Genomic DNA, 12,360 nt, shown 5'->3' with positions numbered 1-12,360 from the left:
ATTTTACCCAATACAAAAACTAATAAAAATAATTTTATTTTAACCTTTGCAATGTGGGGGGTCTGAGACAGCCCAACGGTTAAAAGAAAATGCTTCACTTTGTTTTTATATGCGGTAAATTTGGCGCAGTACGACGGTGGGTCACAATGACTGATGGGTCAGAATGACCCGAAGATAACACAAGGGTTAAACACAAAAAGAGACACCAGCATACAGATCAGTTAGAATCCAAGTTCTATTTATTTGGTTCAAGTAGGGCTGTTGTCATGAAAGGCAGCAAACAAGGTGACAGGACACAGCTGGGACTGAAAGAGTATGTGCAGAAATGGCTTATAGGACAGAGTGATGGCTTTTAGGTTATGCAAATGATATCCAAGTAGTGCAGAATGTTGCCTAATGCAATGGATTTTACAGACCATCGACAGTCCTCAACTACACAGAGAAAACAGTATCTTGGATATATTAAAAGCTAGAAGAAATTTAGCATGAACATGCGATAGATCAAAGATGGAGGGTCTAGCTCCTCTCCTTGCCCAGGGTGTGTTTGTCAAACAGGTATTCAGCCATGCCGTTCTGGGGCGCACCCATACGGCGCAGGTTGGTCACCCAGTCGCCCAGCTCCTTGATGGACTTGACCTGCTCATCCAGGTAGTGAGTCTCGATAAAGTCACACATCTGAAAGGGGATAGGTGGAAGGTCATGGTTATTCATGTCCAATGGGATACTGCTTAACTTAAACCTATATTAGTTGTAATACAACTAGGTTGGGGTGTGTGTGCACTCACGTGAGGATCGTTATGGTCTGAAGAGACCTTGTGCAGGTCCAGGAGTGATTGGTTGACACTCTTCTCCAGTTGCAGGGCACAATCCAGGGCCTCCACACCACTGACCCACTCATCACGCTCTGGCTTCTACAATGTACACCACACACTTCAGTTAAACACTCACAAAACTTATGCGATACAACTTTGTTTTTTTAAGTTGACTTTTTTTAAAAACTTAATCCTGTCAGTACCAGCTTCTCATGACTGTTATACTAGGCCAGCTGCTGTGGTTGTGTCTGTAGAAGATAAGTGGGCCCATCCCTCACACCCTCTATATCTCCCCACTTTGTAATGCTGCTCTCTCAAGATCACCCTATCACATCTCCCCATATAACACTACCGTTGTAGGTGTTTGCTTACTGAGCTAGGAATATATCTGTACATGAAACCCACCCTGATGTCCTGCAGGAAGATCCTCCCTCCCCTCTGGTTCTGCAGCTTCATCAGTTTCTCAGCATGCTCACGCTCCTCGTGGGACTGGTTACGGAAAAACTTGGCAAAGTTGTGCAAGGCCTGGTCATCGCGGTCAAAGTAATACGCCTGAGACCAATAAAAGGAGTAAGTAGATGATTGGTTATGTGGGGGAGGGGGGAGGAAAAAGATCTAGCTTTACTAAAAACAGTATACTTTTGGGAAAGTTCTAACTAGGTGAACATCAAAAAATACTTTGATTAAATAATATTCAAAAAGGTTCATGTTTACAGTGGTCACTGACAGTTGGAGGCAGATAAGGACCTGAACTGGCTGCCACTATCTCTCCAGGAATTTGAGTTCGAAGTCCTGAAGTTAATGACTGCCCAATCTTACCAAAATATATACTCACACCGTCAACATGCTTAAGCCACACCTGCAGTAATTGAAACTCACAATGACTCAGCAGTCCTGTGTCCTTACCAATACTGGCACTTAAATTAGTCATATGGGTACTTGTGCTTATCATGTGCTTCTCCAAGAATGAAGCTCCCTCCTCCCTCTCACCTTACCATTGACAGGTAGACGTAGGAGGCATACAGCTCCAGGTTGATCTGACGGTTGATGGCTGCCTCGCAGTCCTGGTGGAAGTTCTGTCTCACCTGGGAACTCATGGTTCTGTCGATGAGAGAAAGCAAGACTGTCAGAAACGGAGAGCAGGATTGACAATAGTACTACTACGTTAGCATTTTTCTGTTACAAATCAATTAGCAAATGGGTTTCTCAACATAAGCTGCTGGTGTAGTTTACAGCATACACAAAGAGGGTACACGCAATAATAATAATAATAATAATAAATTCTTACTTCACCATGCCATCAAAGCGAATCAAGGAGACGCTTTTTATAAGCCATTTCTAAAACAACGCACATATTTAGCTACTACAGACTGAAGCTTCGCCTATAAAGTAGGCCATGAATTATTGCGCACCTGGCCAAAACAAGCAACATTGCGTAGCTAACGATCTACGACTACGCCACTAGCTACTGTACTACTAATGCTAGCTATTGGCTAGTGTGCCAAGAACACAAGGACATTAGCTAGCTACGATAGCTTAGCTGTAGTGCTACACAGTATGCATCCAGTTTGATCAATCTTACCTTGGTTGATTCTCGAAGTCGCTTACCACTTAAATTATTTGATTCTTCCGAGGGTCTGTTAGCTGGATCGCTAATTAAGTTAATGTTTACTTTCGTAGCGTGTCGGATTAACGTAAATGTCTTAGCTACCGCGTGAAATTCAAAGAAAACGTAAAAGTAAAATAATTTTGGTAATAGATAGCCCAGTAGATTAGAGTAATCGAGTAGTATTTCAAGACAGTGGAAAGGTTGCCGTTCAAGCACTGTTGAAGCAGGTAACCTTCACCGTCTCTCTGAAAGGATTAGTGAGTGCTGCTGTTGTTGCGCAGAGGTACAAGTAAATTGTGTCAAACGGGGAGGACAGAGCGTGCGCAGCGCTTCAAGCCAATCAAATCATCGCTTGTCTAAACGATTTCGAAAGATCGAAAAACACCGTTTCCTCAATATAGACGCACTAATTATTTTTTTACTTGATAGTATCAGAGGTATATAATGTTTTAAGATTTCAACTCAGACTGACAATTAGAGATATATAGTTAAAAGTGAGACGTCCATATCAAACATGCGCATATGTTGGTGCATTTATTTTATATCATGCTACGTCTATATCTATGATGCACAGTCTTCTGCTGAATAATTAACCAGCATCGTGCAAACATGTCCTTCTAGGTTTACTTTAAATATGATTCACTTAGCTGCTTGTGATTACTGCCACTTCTTCCTATTGAACCAGAAGGGGAAATCTGACATGATACAACTGCCTTAGTGATCTAAGGTCAGTAGTACTACGTTAAAGCTGGTTTACTACTTCAGACCCTTGGATTTAGTGAACCAAGTATCCCACATACCGTCTCAGAACCTGGTCCATTGCTGAATAGTCATAACTATCACATCGAAATGCAATGAGTACGTAAGGCTCGACCGAGTGACAGCTAATGGGAGGACACAGTTAGGTGATAGGTATGTGTGGACGCAACTACCCTCACATTAAATCCCATGTATTTAGCCTACCATTAAGCTGTATGTGCCATATAAGTCGGCAATGTCGTTTTAAATTCAACGTGCTGTAGCCTAAAAGTCTCTCGTTTACAGTCTAGTATAGGCCTAAATGAAGTTGAAAACCCCCGACTAAACAGGAAAACATAAATCGTCAACAATAATCAACGTGCTTTACGTGTGACAGAACACACGGTATACCGTCTAATTGCAGACAGCGGAACAATATAATACCATAAACATTGGTACGTTAAGAGCTAGATAACAACTGTCTGGGTTCACCGTTGCCGCCTTGTCTAACTGTATGTTTAATGGATGACGCGTGTTTTTACACCCTTGCTATACCGTACATCTGGCAATTCAACAACGAACCAGATATTTTTCAAATAGATCTGTTTAAACTAGTGATTGGTTGGCCATTGTTTTTTATTTTTTACTGTGACTACAATATAAAGGACCAAGTCTAGTTAAATCACGTGGGTATGTCAGTAAAAATGGTCAGTGAGTGTGAAGTCCATCTTTTCCTCATGTAGGATACATCACAGGTCCATATTCAATTCAATTGAGTGCGTATGACCTAACAGTAAAGTCAATAGTATACATTTGTTGATTCGTTTAAAAGCGCATTAATTCGTACATTAAGCTAAAACACCCACATCATGGCTGTTACTTGTCTCATTCCACGACATTGAGCATAAGTTGCGACACTTATTTAAAATGCCGTGAGCCTAATTATTATGCATTAAGCATTATTGGAACCACCTGTAATGAACCATTGACGCCTGCTTATTCGAAAAGGGTCAATAAAAAACAATATCGCATCTTTTTAATTATGGCATAATATAACCTGTTAGATATGGCGCGATGCTTTATGAGATTATACCATTGTTGTTGCAACTATGTCTTGACGGCAGTGACAGCAAATACATGTTCAATGTTTCGAAAGTAATTAATACTATTCGGGGAAATGCTCCACTGAAACTGTTCTCCAGAGAAATCAAGCTGTTTTTGCAGTTGTCATGATGACGCAGGATGACCATGCAAAATGAGTTTCTTAGTAACAGACCTTCATCATTAAAACAATTTCTTCACTATGTTGCTTGCTATCCAGATGGCCCAGTTGTCACCAATATTCACTTGATATTAGAAGGTTTTACAATATACAAATATATTGTATTGGCTACATCTATAAGAACAAATTAAAGTGACCATTGCAGTGATTTACATGTTATAATGCAACAGCAAGCTGAGCACCTACATGTGTTCAAAGTTAGGCTACACTTTCTTCTAAGATACATCTTTGAGGGAAGATTTGTTTGGATAGGAGAAAGGCCTTAATCACAGTATTCTAGCATATTTGCTTTATGATAAAAAGGTGTGTTCATTGGAACATCTGGATTATATTAAGGCAGTAATTTGTTTCACACTTGATGCAAAATCCATGTAATAAAGAGGCTGAAAGTGGTATTATTTCTATGAACAGTTTATTTATTTGGTCCGGAACGAGTTTAGTCAAACAGGCCGAATCCCATGTCGTCATCAGACTCTTCTGATTCATCCTTCTTCTCTTCCTTCTCCTCAACTGTAAAGATACAACACGTGATAAGACAACAATCTAGTAAAATCTCTGCTATGCCAGACAAACCTACTTGTACATGTCCTAGTAATTGGAACATTGTCCAATACATAAAAATGAATCATCTGTCAAATACTGTAGACAATATCCCTTCATATGTAAGGATGGCAGGACTGGAGTTCAAGGGTCAGATGCTCACCTGCAGCTGGGGCAGCAGCTCCTCCTGACCCAACAGCTGCAGAACTGGCCACTGCAACAGCACCTCCTGCTGGCATGCTGGCAAGCTTACCATAGCCTGACAGAAAACACAAGTTGTTTATCAAGTGAAACAGCCTCGCAATAAAGTTTTGTTTTTGTTGAACAGAATCCTCCACAATGTACAAATCTGAACAAAATAGTAACCATCAACATTCTCAAACCAAAGTAGAGACAATATTGACACCATTAACACAGAAAAGCTCACCTTGGGCAATCACCTCATCCACATTCTTGCCACTGAGCTCAGAGATGACCTGTTCAGGGAAGACATTTAACAGTAGGTTATGCATTTTAAGGTTACAAGGGCTTCATATGGGTACAACTCACTTCAAGAAAATATATTTTTCCATCTATTTGTTTTCTTAGCTGGGATGTGTGTTTAGGAATAACCTTAAAAAAGGACTGGAGTGCCAACTAATATAAATTAACATGCAATCAGTGTTCTTTTCCCCATGGTGTAGGTATAGCTGGCTTAAGATGCAAGTATGGAGGACGTTGTGGTTAGAAGGCTCTTTGAATACTAAAATGCATACTTCTGACTCTTAAAAAAGGTCCCCAGATGCGGCACATCAAGGTAATAAGGAGAGCCTTTAAAACAGCCCCAGACCATTAGGTTTTGACTGAAGATGCCCAACTGCATACACTCCCTTCATACCTTCTCCATGCGTGTGTCATCAGCCTCAATGCCAACACTCTCCAGTATCTTCTTGATGTCACCAGCCGCGGGGCTGTCTTTGCCTCCAAGGGCAGCAAGCAGGTAAGCAGCGACGTAACGCATCCTGCAATGAAAGGAGTACATGTAAACAGGACTATCCTTGAGCATACTGATTGAAGTGTCATACAAATTGACTGTCCATAGGGGGTATAGGAAATTGACAGTCTAGAAAAATGGTTCACCAGTCGATAATGAAACGTCAACGTCGTTTTTCAATCTCTTAACTGACTGTTCAAACCAAGACAGCCAAGCCTGCTGCAAGACACAGCCAATCCACTTACCCTTAAATTTTGATGTACTGGATTCTCTCGTTAGACTTGCTCACTCAATCCTACTGACAAATTCCAGCAATACACCGTTTCTAAACTAGCATTTTCAGTTGGATGTAACCTAGCCGGCTAGTAGTAGTTAACAGTGGTTGGCTTATTTTCTATCTTCTAACGCTACCTGTGATCTACAGTAGCTACCCAACTAACAAGGCAAGCCACTCTTGCCAATACGCCAAAACCAAAGTGTAGGTATCTAAATTTTAGCTTAACGAAACTTGTGAAATGTGTCCATCCTCGATTTTAGGCCTTGCACCGTTAGATGCACCAGTGAGCGCGACAGCACACATGGCAGTAAGGCTAGCGTAGTAAGCTAACTTGCCGCTCATCTGTCACTACATTTCTCAACACATTCACATTGTAAAGATCGAAACACACTCCTAGTTACGTTTAACGTTAAGACGTTACACTAGGTTTTTGGTAATGTGATATTTAACCACTTAAACACTTAACTGTGCAACTTACTTTGTGCTGGTAGGGTGAGCGCGTGTTGACGGTAAGAATTGCACAGGCAAAAAGGAAGTAGCAAGGGAGAACGGAAACGGAATAACGTTCGCATGGCGGAGAGGGCACAGTCATTGGTGGACAAAATCACTGTGTAGCCTACTTAATGATAAAACAGACGATAATAAATTAAAAACACTTGAATGCTTTTTACATCATAATTTATTGTGTGCAGCTTACAATCTAATTATGATCTATATTATTATATACATCCACATTGATTAACACATTAACACAACTGGATAAAATTAACTAAGGACACAAGTGTATGCAAATCGCAATCCAAATTAAACAGTTAAACACAATGTTATCAAATAGTTTTCATAAACGTTGCGAAATTTGGTCTTGCTACTCGAAACAAGGACAGAACGCAGTCAAAGAAGGAGTACAAATAATTTCTGGAAAATGTTCATCAAAATCACGTGTAAAAAAGGTGAAAATATCAAAAGAAAATACTTACAAAAATATTCTTTTGACCCTTTTCCAAAAATATGAAAGAATTGCGGGCTGTACCGTGACAGCCCGTAAAGTCTTTTTTAGTTGTGTACTCACGAAGACTGATATAAAATATGCTGACCTGCCTGACAAGTAATCAGTTTGACATTTAATTTAGGACTGCTTTTCTATTCTGGATAAGAGTTTTTCTTGAAACCAATTCTAACTTTTTAAATACACCATCACAATTTGGATTTGATGATACAACATTAATGATGGCCAACCAGACAAATACAATATAAATATAATCGAAAAACAATAACCTATATGAGTTTTACCCACAGAATGGCACATATACCTTATGGGTCTTATCCACTACCATATCATGTTTTAATCCTGAGCATCATCCAGACATATGGCTTTTAAAAACCACTTAATATTAACATTGCATGCTAAACAATTGACTATTGAGTACCAGTTCATTTGGCAGCTATACAATGTGTTGTTTTTTAATCATCATTGCCAACTAATACATTATATTAATGTCTATATCACACACTAACTGATCTGAAACCCAGTTGTAAACAATTGTACATCAGAATGCAAACAGTGAAAAGACAAAATAAGGACAAACCAAAGAGCTGCCTGTGCTCCCAGCTCTAGATGGGGCTCTTAATGAAATACCCATAGTCTCAAAAGGTTTTACTTATTGCTCTTGTGAAATATAAAAATTCCAGGATTGCCTTAGGTCTCGGAATGCTATACAACTGGCATAAGGGGAAAAGGTTATCTGAATTGTATATGAGCATACCGTGTTCATGCAAGATTTCTGCCAGCCTCTGAACACCTACGCATTTGAAGGCAGTAAATGATTTATGGGTGGCAAAAGTTGGATGTTGAATATTTTATGAGACCGCAGTCTTTTTTAAGCTTGTAAGACATAGGGGGAAAAAACAGAAGTTAAAGATAAATTAAGAGGGTTCTTCATTAGCTAAAAACACTATTTCAACAGACCCTGGTCTCTTACATTGGACAGCTTGTCGTCCTTTGGTCTGGTGGATTAATTCAACACACCCCTTTTATATACAATATATTAACCAGTTTACACAGTCAAAAGTGTGGGCGGTTCATGACCAAATTAGTGTACATAATGTAAATAATGGAATATGGTTAAACTGACACTGTTCCTTTTACAACTAAAATAACAAGAGAACGAACACATGGAACATCAATGTGTAAAATCATGCCCAAATTCTAGTTAGAAGATACAATCAACAAATATGTGCATAGAAGACAGATTTACTTCACATTCACACTTATTTCAATGAGTGGTTTAGTACACTAATTAGTTCCACAGCTGAAACATGACACAATCTTGACCCTCACTTAAGTGTGAATGCAATTTACCCTACATAGCTGCTCCTATAAAATGTTGATTTACAGTTTATTGTGATTCCCGTGTTTAGATCAGGTAATAATAAAGTGTGAATACATGTTAAATCTGTCAGCTAGTGTTCAATCATTTTACCTTTGTTTTGTGAAAAACAAGTGCCATTTAAATTACAGTACAAAGTCATTAGTAGATACATTTGTTTTGCCCTGAGGCACTTAGTTTAAAAATAAAATAAAAAAGATTCTACAGTTGTTTTTAAAGATCTTCAAACTGCATCCAAAATGTCAGTCCAAAACTTAAAGCACATTTAAAGTGTGAATGACAAACTATATTTAGGGTCCATAACATGATGAGTCTAGTATTCTTCGCCTTGTGCCAGTTGGGACAATGGTGTGGTGTCTGGGAGGGGTATTGAAAATGTAGAGAGATGGTAGAGAAATATAATACACGTGGCTACAAACTAAACTTTAATCTGTACGCTGTGTTTTAGAAAAAAAAGGTGAACAAGGGAGTGAGATAGACGGCCAATGAGAGTATGGGAATTAGGTGTCGATGGCGAGTCAACACTACTGGGGGTAGCTGTTCTGTTGCCGGCGTTTTGCAGACCTCATTTTCTCAAAACGGGATTCCATTTCCTCAAGGACTTTGGGGGTGTACCTCACCACCAGCTTAACTGTGCCCTGGGCTGCCTTGAGGAGCTCCACAGCTTTCTCATGGTGCTCCCCCTCCACACTCTGGAGGGAGGGACACAGAGCAGGACAAAGAGAGACACAGATGAAGGTATAATTAGAGACAAGGTTAGGTGGGAAGAGGAATATAAAACATGATATAAAAAAGGTTGAGATGTTGGTAATTCAGTGCAAACATCATAATAAATTAACATACTGTTTGTCATTTGTGTACATGCAAGCGTTTGAATATTGTCTCTACATACCACTCCATTAACAGAAAGGAGCTGGTCTCCTCTTTTCAGGCCTCCATGGCGGTCTGCAATGCCCCCAGGAATGATGCGTGAGATGTAGATGGGTGAGTTCTGCTCCTTTCCTCCCATGATGTTGAAGCCCAGGCCCTCCTCTGTTTTGGGCAGCTCCACCACACGAGGGTGTGAATGGCCCTCACTGGCTGCAAATGCAGCAACAGTGGCCTGCAAAGCAAGAAAATTTAAATAAACCAGGTCTTTTGTATTTATGGTAATGTTGCAAAACTGTGTATCCTTGTGGGGCAAGTTAAAAAGTTGCCAGAGTTCGATGGTCAGGAACAACAGTCAAACACAACATGACTTGACAAGACAATAGCAGCACACGCAACTAGTTTAGTTGTGGAATATTTTTCTAAATTATATTTTTTAGGATTGAGATGTATAGCGTCATTTACTATGGTAACCAGCACATCAGCGGACAGCACTGGCATCAGGACCATCAGATAATTTGGATCTTGACTTATACTGACACCCATGACTGGTGAGTTAAGTATTGGTTGATTAGTTTAGCTGTACCTTGGCTGTGGCGTTGGCCCGAACCTCAGGACTGCTGTTAATGTCCACCGTCTCATATACATGTTCATACACCTGGGGACACATCAAGGGCTTGTAACTTCTACATTTATACAAGAACAGAATGTACTGTACATGTTTGTACACATGAGGACACACACAGGGCTTATTGCTTTTCGTTACACTGCACTGTTGCATGTTCCACTAGTCAATTTGTTACCTTAAATATCTGATAATTGCACTATTCCACTTCCCTATTGCCATTATACTTCTATAGATTATACTGTAGATGTTCATACACCTGAGTATACACATGGTTTATAAATGTATAGTGAACTCACCCCTACTTAAGAAAACTAGTACATTTACATTTACATTTATTTATTCATTTAGCAGACGCTTTTATCCAAAGCGACTTCCAAGAGAGAGCTTTACAAAGTGCATAGGTCACTGATCATAACAACAAGATAGCCAAAAAACATTGCGAGTAGCCAAAACATGAAGCACACATTGTGAACAACCAAAGTAAGTGCCAAAGACAGGAAGGTTCTAATAGATCCCTGTAGACTTAATGCACTCATTCAATCTAAGTGCACAAAGAATAGCATTGGTTGCCCATTGATTATTGAGGCATTGCACACTACCATCAATGCCATCAAGCACCCCTCCGCCAGTCTGTTTCTTTAGCCAGGTTGAGTGAATTCTGCCTCACCTCTCTGACAGCGTTGCAGAACTCACTTTGCAGCACTCTCTGCAGCGCCTGCAACTTCTGGGGAGGCACCTCCCCTGTCCTCTGGAGCTTGTCAAGAAGCTCAATGGCACGGGAAATATCTGTGATCAGAAAAATTATATTCATTATATAACTGAACAGAAATGTGACCAAACCACAAAGAGTCGATGATGATGGTGGGGGAAATACCTGGTGGAGGCAGAGATGCTACCTTTTGTTAGACACTTCAACACATCTGACAGAGTACATGACAACACAAACTATATTCGGCATAATAACATCAAGAATACAATGGCTGAAGACGGTTCATCGTCTGGGTTGTTTTGCATTATATGAAATTGTGCTGGTGCACTCGAACTTGGCAGCGGAGCATAGGACTATTCTCAACGACAACACAGCATCAGTACTGTTGTAGTATTCTAATCACTCAGTCAGCTGTAACAAGCTCGGCAGGTATATAGTCTGGTCTTGAGACCAAGGAGGTACTGACTAACCCACTGTAAACTTCCAACTACAGCCGCCTGAAGGCTCTTTTTGAGGATTAGCTAGCCAGCTACTGTTACGTTGACCAAGCCACAACATATAGCATACTGCAGATATGGATATAACGTTAACACTCCTTATCATCAGATGTCTACAGCAAGACCACCGTTTTCTTTCTCGCCGTGAACTGAATTACGTAGCTATATCATGCTACTAGCTTTTCTAGCTAGCCTAGGAATTTAAATATTTAGCCTAACAACATGCTACCCAACTAGCTAGCTTACAGTAGCTAGCCATTTCATTTGTCTGTATGACTAATTCATAGAAACGTGAGCTTGGAGGCTTGGTATATCACCTCTTTCCAGCCGTACAGGTTCCCCCAACGATGCCATTCTGAATCTTCACTAGACTGAATCGATATGTTTTCTAGGGAAACTTATCAAAACAAACTCGCAAGATAGCAAACGATAGGACGTCGATGGCTGAACCTAATCACTGGTAGCTAGCAAGCTAGCATTAAGGATCCTTTGCATGTTGCGCAACGCGCACGCGTTGTAGACATTCATCCTTTGCCAGCGTGTTGATGATGTGATGGTGGTGCCAGGTAGGGACAATTCTCACTACCCCATCCCAATTATGCCCCCTCTGATGAAATCAATAGCCATATTACAGCACACAATTAGAAAATAGGCATCGTATCCCCCTATCAGTTACTATTCTATATCATCCCGGCTCGCATAGGTAAGAAAACGTTCGTATGAAATTGTATCCCATATTACCTACTTTTTATAAACCTTTTTATTTGGTTTTCCTTGATAATAATGCATGCAGTTGTTTGAGTAATCTTGGTGTTTAGACAATTAATGTCTTCTGTTACTCACGTCGGGTGGGCTTTTGAGAAGGTTAATGCGTTCTGAATTTAGTAATGGGGAATTTAAATATGAATTTACCTGAAGTGGTCCACCCACATTGGCATGGAAGATGGTTCGTGCCCTTCAGACCGTCTCAGACTGCCTCGGGGACTTATTTCCTGACCGTTCGATGCACTTGGGAGCCTGGCAGCTTGTAGCCTAACCAGG

At 40.2% G+C, this 12,360-nt stretch overlaps 3 protein-coding genes across 3 annotated transcripts; all 3 read right to left on the bottom strand.

Annotated features, from left to right (window-relative positions):
- Positions 1 to 211: 211 nt before the first annotated feature.
- On the bottom strand, positions 212 to 2,680 carry fth1a (ferritin, heavy polypeptide 1a). The gene is made up of 5 exons (XM_067248901.1): positions 2,395 to 2,680; positions 1,808 to 1,913; positions 1,218 to 1,364; positions 786 to 911; positions 212 to 675 (listed from the first exon to the last, which is right to left on the bottom strand). Exons 2-5 carry the CDS (start codon positions 1,907 to 1,909, stop codon positions 517 to 519), a joined length of 534 nt encoding a protein of 177 aa, XP_067105002.1. The 5' UTR covers positions 1,910 to 1,913; positions 2,395 to 2,680; the 3' UTR covers positions 212 to 516.
- Positions 2,681 to 4,836: 2,156 nt separating this feature from the next.
- Positions 4,837 to 6,776, bottom strand: rplp2l (ribosomal protein, large P2, like). The gene is made up of 5 exons (XM_067248834.1): positions 6,710 to 6,776; positions 5,859 to 5,982; positions 5,409 to 5,457; positions 5,145 to 5,240; positions 4,837 to 4,951 (listed from the first exon to the last, which is right to left on the bottom strand). The coding sequence occupies exons 2-5, from the start codon at positions 5,979 to 5,981 to the stop codon at positions 4,878 to 4,880; spliced, it is 342 nt and encodes a 113-aa protein (XP_067104935.1). The 5' UTR covers position 5,982; positions 6,710 to 6,776; the 3' UTR covers positions 4,837 to 4,877.
- Positions 6,777 to 6,900: 124 nt separating this feature from the next.
- lin7c (lin-7 homolog C (C. elegans)) lies at positions 6,901 to 11,770 on the bottom strand. The gene is made up of 5 exons (XM_067249560.1): positions 11,637 to 11,770; positions 10,781 to 10,899; positions 10,072 to 10,143; positions 9,511 to 9,720; positions 6,901 to 9,310 (listed from the first exon to the last, which is right to left on the bottom strand). Exons 1-5 carry the CDS (start codon positions 11,671 to 11,673, stop codon positions 9,143 to 9,145), a joined length of 606 nt encoding a protein of 201 aa, XP_067105661.1. The 5' UTR covers positions 11,674 to 11,770; the 3' UTR covers positions 6,901 to 9,142.
- Between the last annotated feature and the right edge of the window lie 590 nt (positions 11,771 to 12,360).

The sequence above is a fragment of the Osmerus mordax genome, chromosome 13 (genome assembly GCF_038355195.1).
Source record: "Osmerus mordax isolate fOsmMor3 chromosome 13, fOsmMor3.pri, whole genome shotgun sequence".
In the NCBI taxonomy this organism is placed as follows: Eukaryota; Metazoa; Chordata; class Actinopteri; order Osmeriformes; family Osmeridae; genus Osmerus; species Osmerus mordax.
Note: the sequence above shows the minus strand (reverse complement) of the source record. Positions and strands in the feature narration are given on the sequence as shown.

Excerpts from the sequence above, each read along its gene's own strand:
- fth1a (XM_067248901.1), bottom strand. The coding sequence starts at position 1,909 with ATGAGTTCCCAGGTGAGACAGAACTTCCACCAGGACTGCGAGGCAGCC. Across the intron at positions 1,365-1,807 it reads CCTACGTCTACCTGTCAATG|GCGTATTACTTTGACCGCGA; the intron begins GTAAGGTGAGAG and ends TATTGGTCTCAG. Across the intron at positions 676-785 it reads CAGACCATAACGATCCTCAC|ATGTGTGACTTTATCGAGAC; the intron begins GTGAGTGCACAC and ends ATCCCCTTTCAG.
- lin7c (XM_067249560.1), bottom strand. The coding sequence starts at position 11,673 with ATGGCATCGTTGGGGGAACCTGTACGGCTGGAAAGAG. Across the intron at positions 10,900-11,636 it reads ACCTGTACGGCTGGAAAGAG|ATATTTCCCGTGCCATTGAG; the intron begins GTGATATACCAA and ends TTCTGATCACAG. Across the intron at positions 9,721-10,071 it reads GGGCCAACGCCACAGCCAAG|GCCACTGTTGCTGCATTTGC; the intron begins GTACAGCTAAAC and ends CTTGCTTTGCAG.
- rplp2l (XM_067248834.1), bottom strand. The coding sequence starts at position 5,981 with ATGCGTTACGTCGCTGCTTACCTGCTTGCTGCCCTTGGAGGCAAAGAC. Across the intron at positions 5,458-5,858 it reads ATGACACACGCATGGAGAAG|GTCATCTCTGAGCTCAGTGG; the intron begins GTATGAAGGGAG and ends TTCCCTGAACAG. Across the intron at positions 4,952-5,144 it reads AGCTGCTGCCCCAGCTGCAG|TTGAGGAGAAGGAAGAGAAG; the intron begins GTGAGCATCTGA and ends GTATCTTTACAG.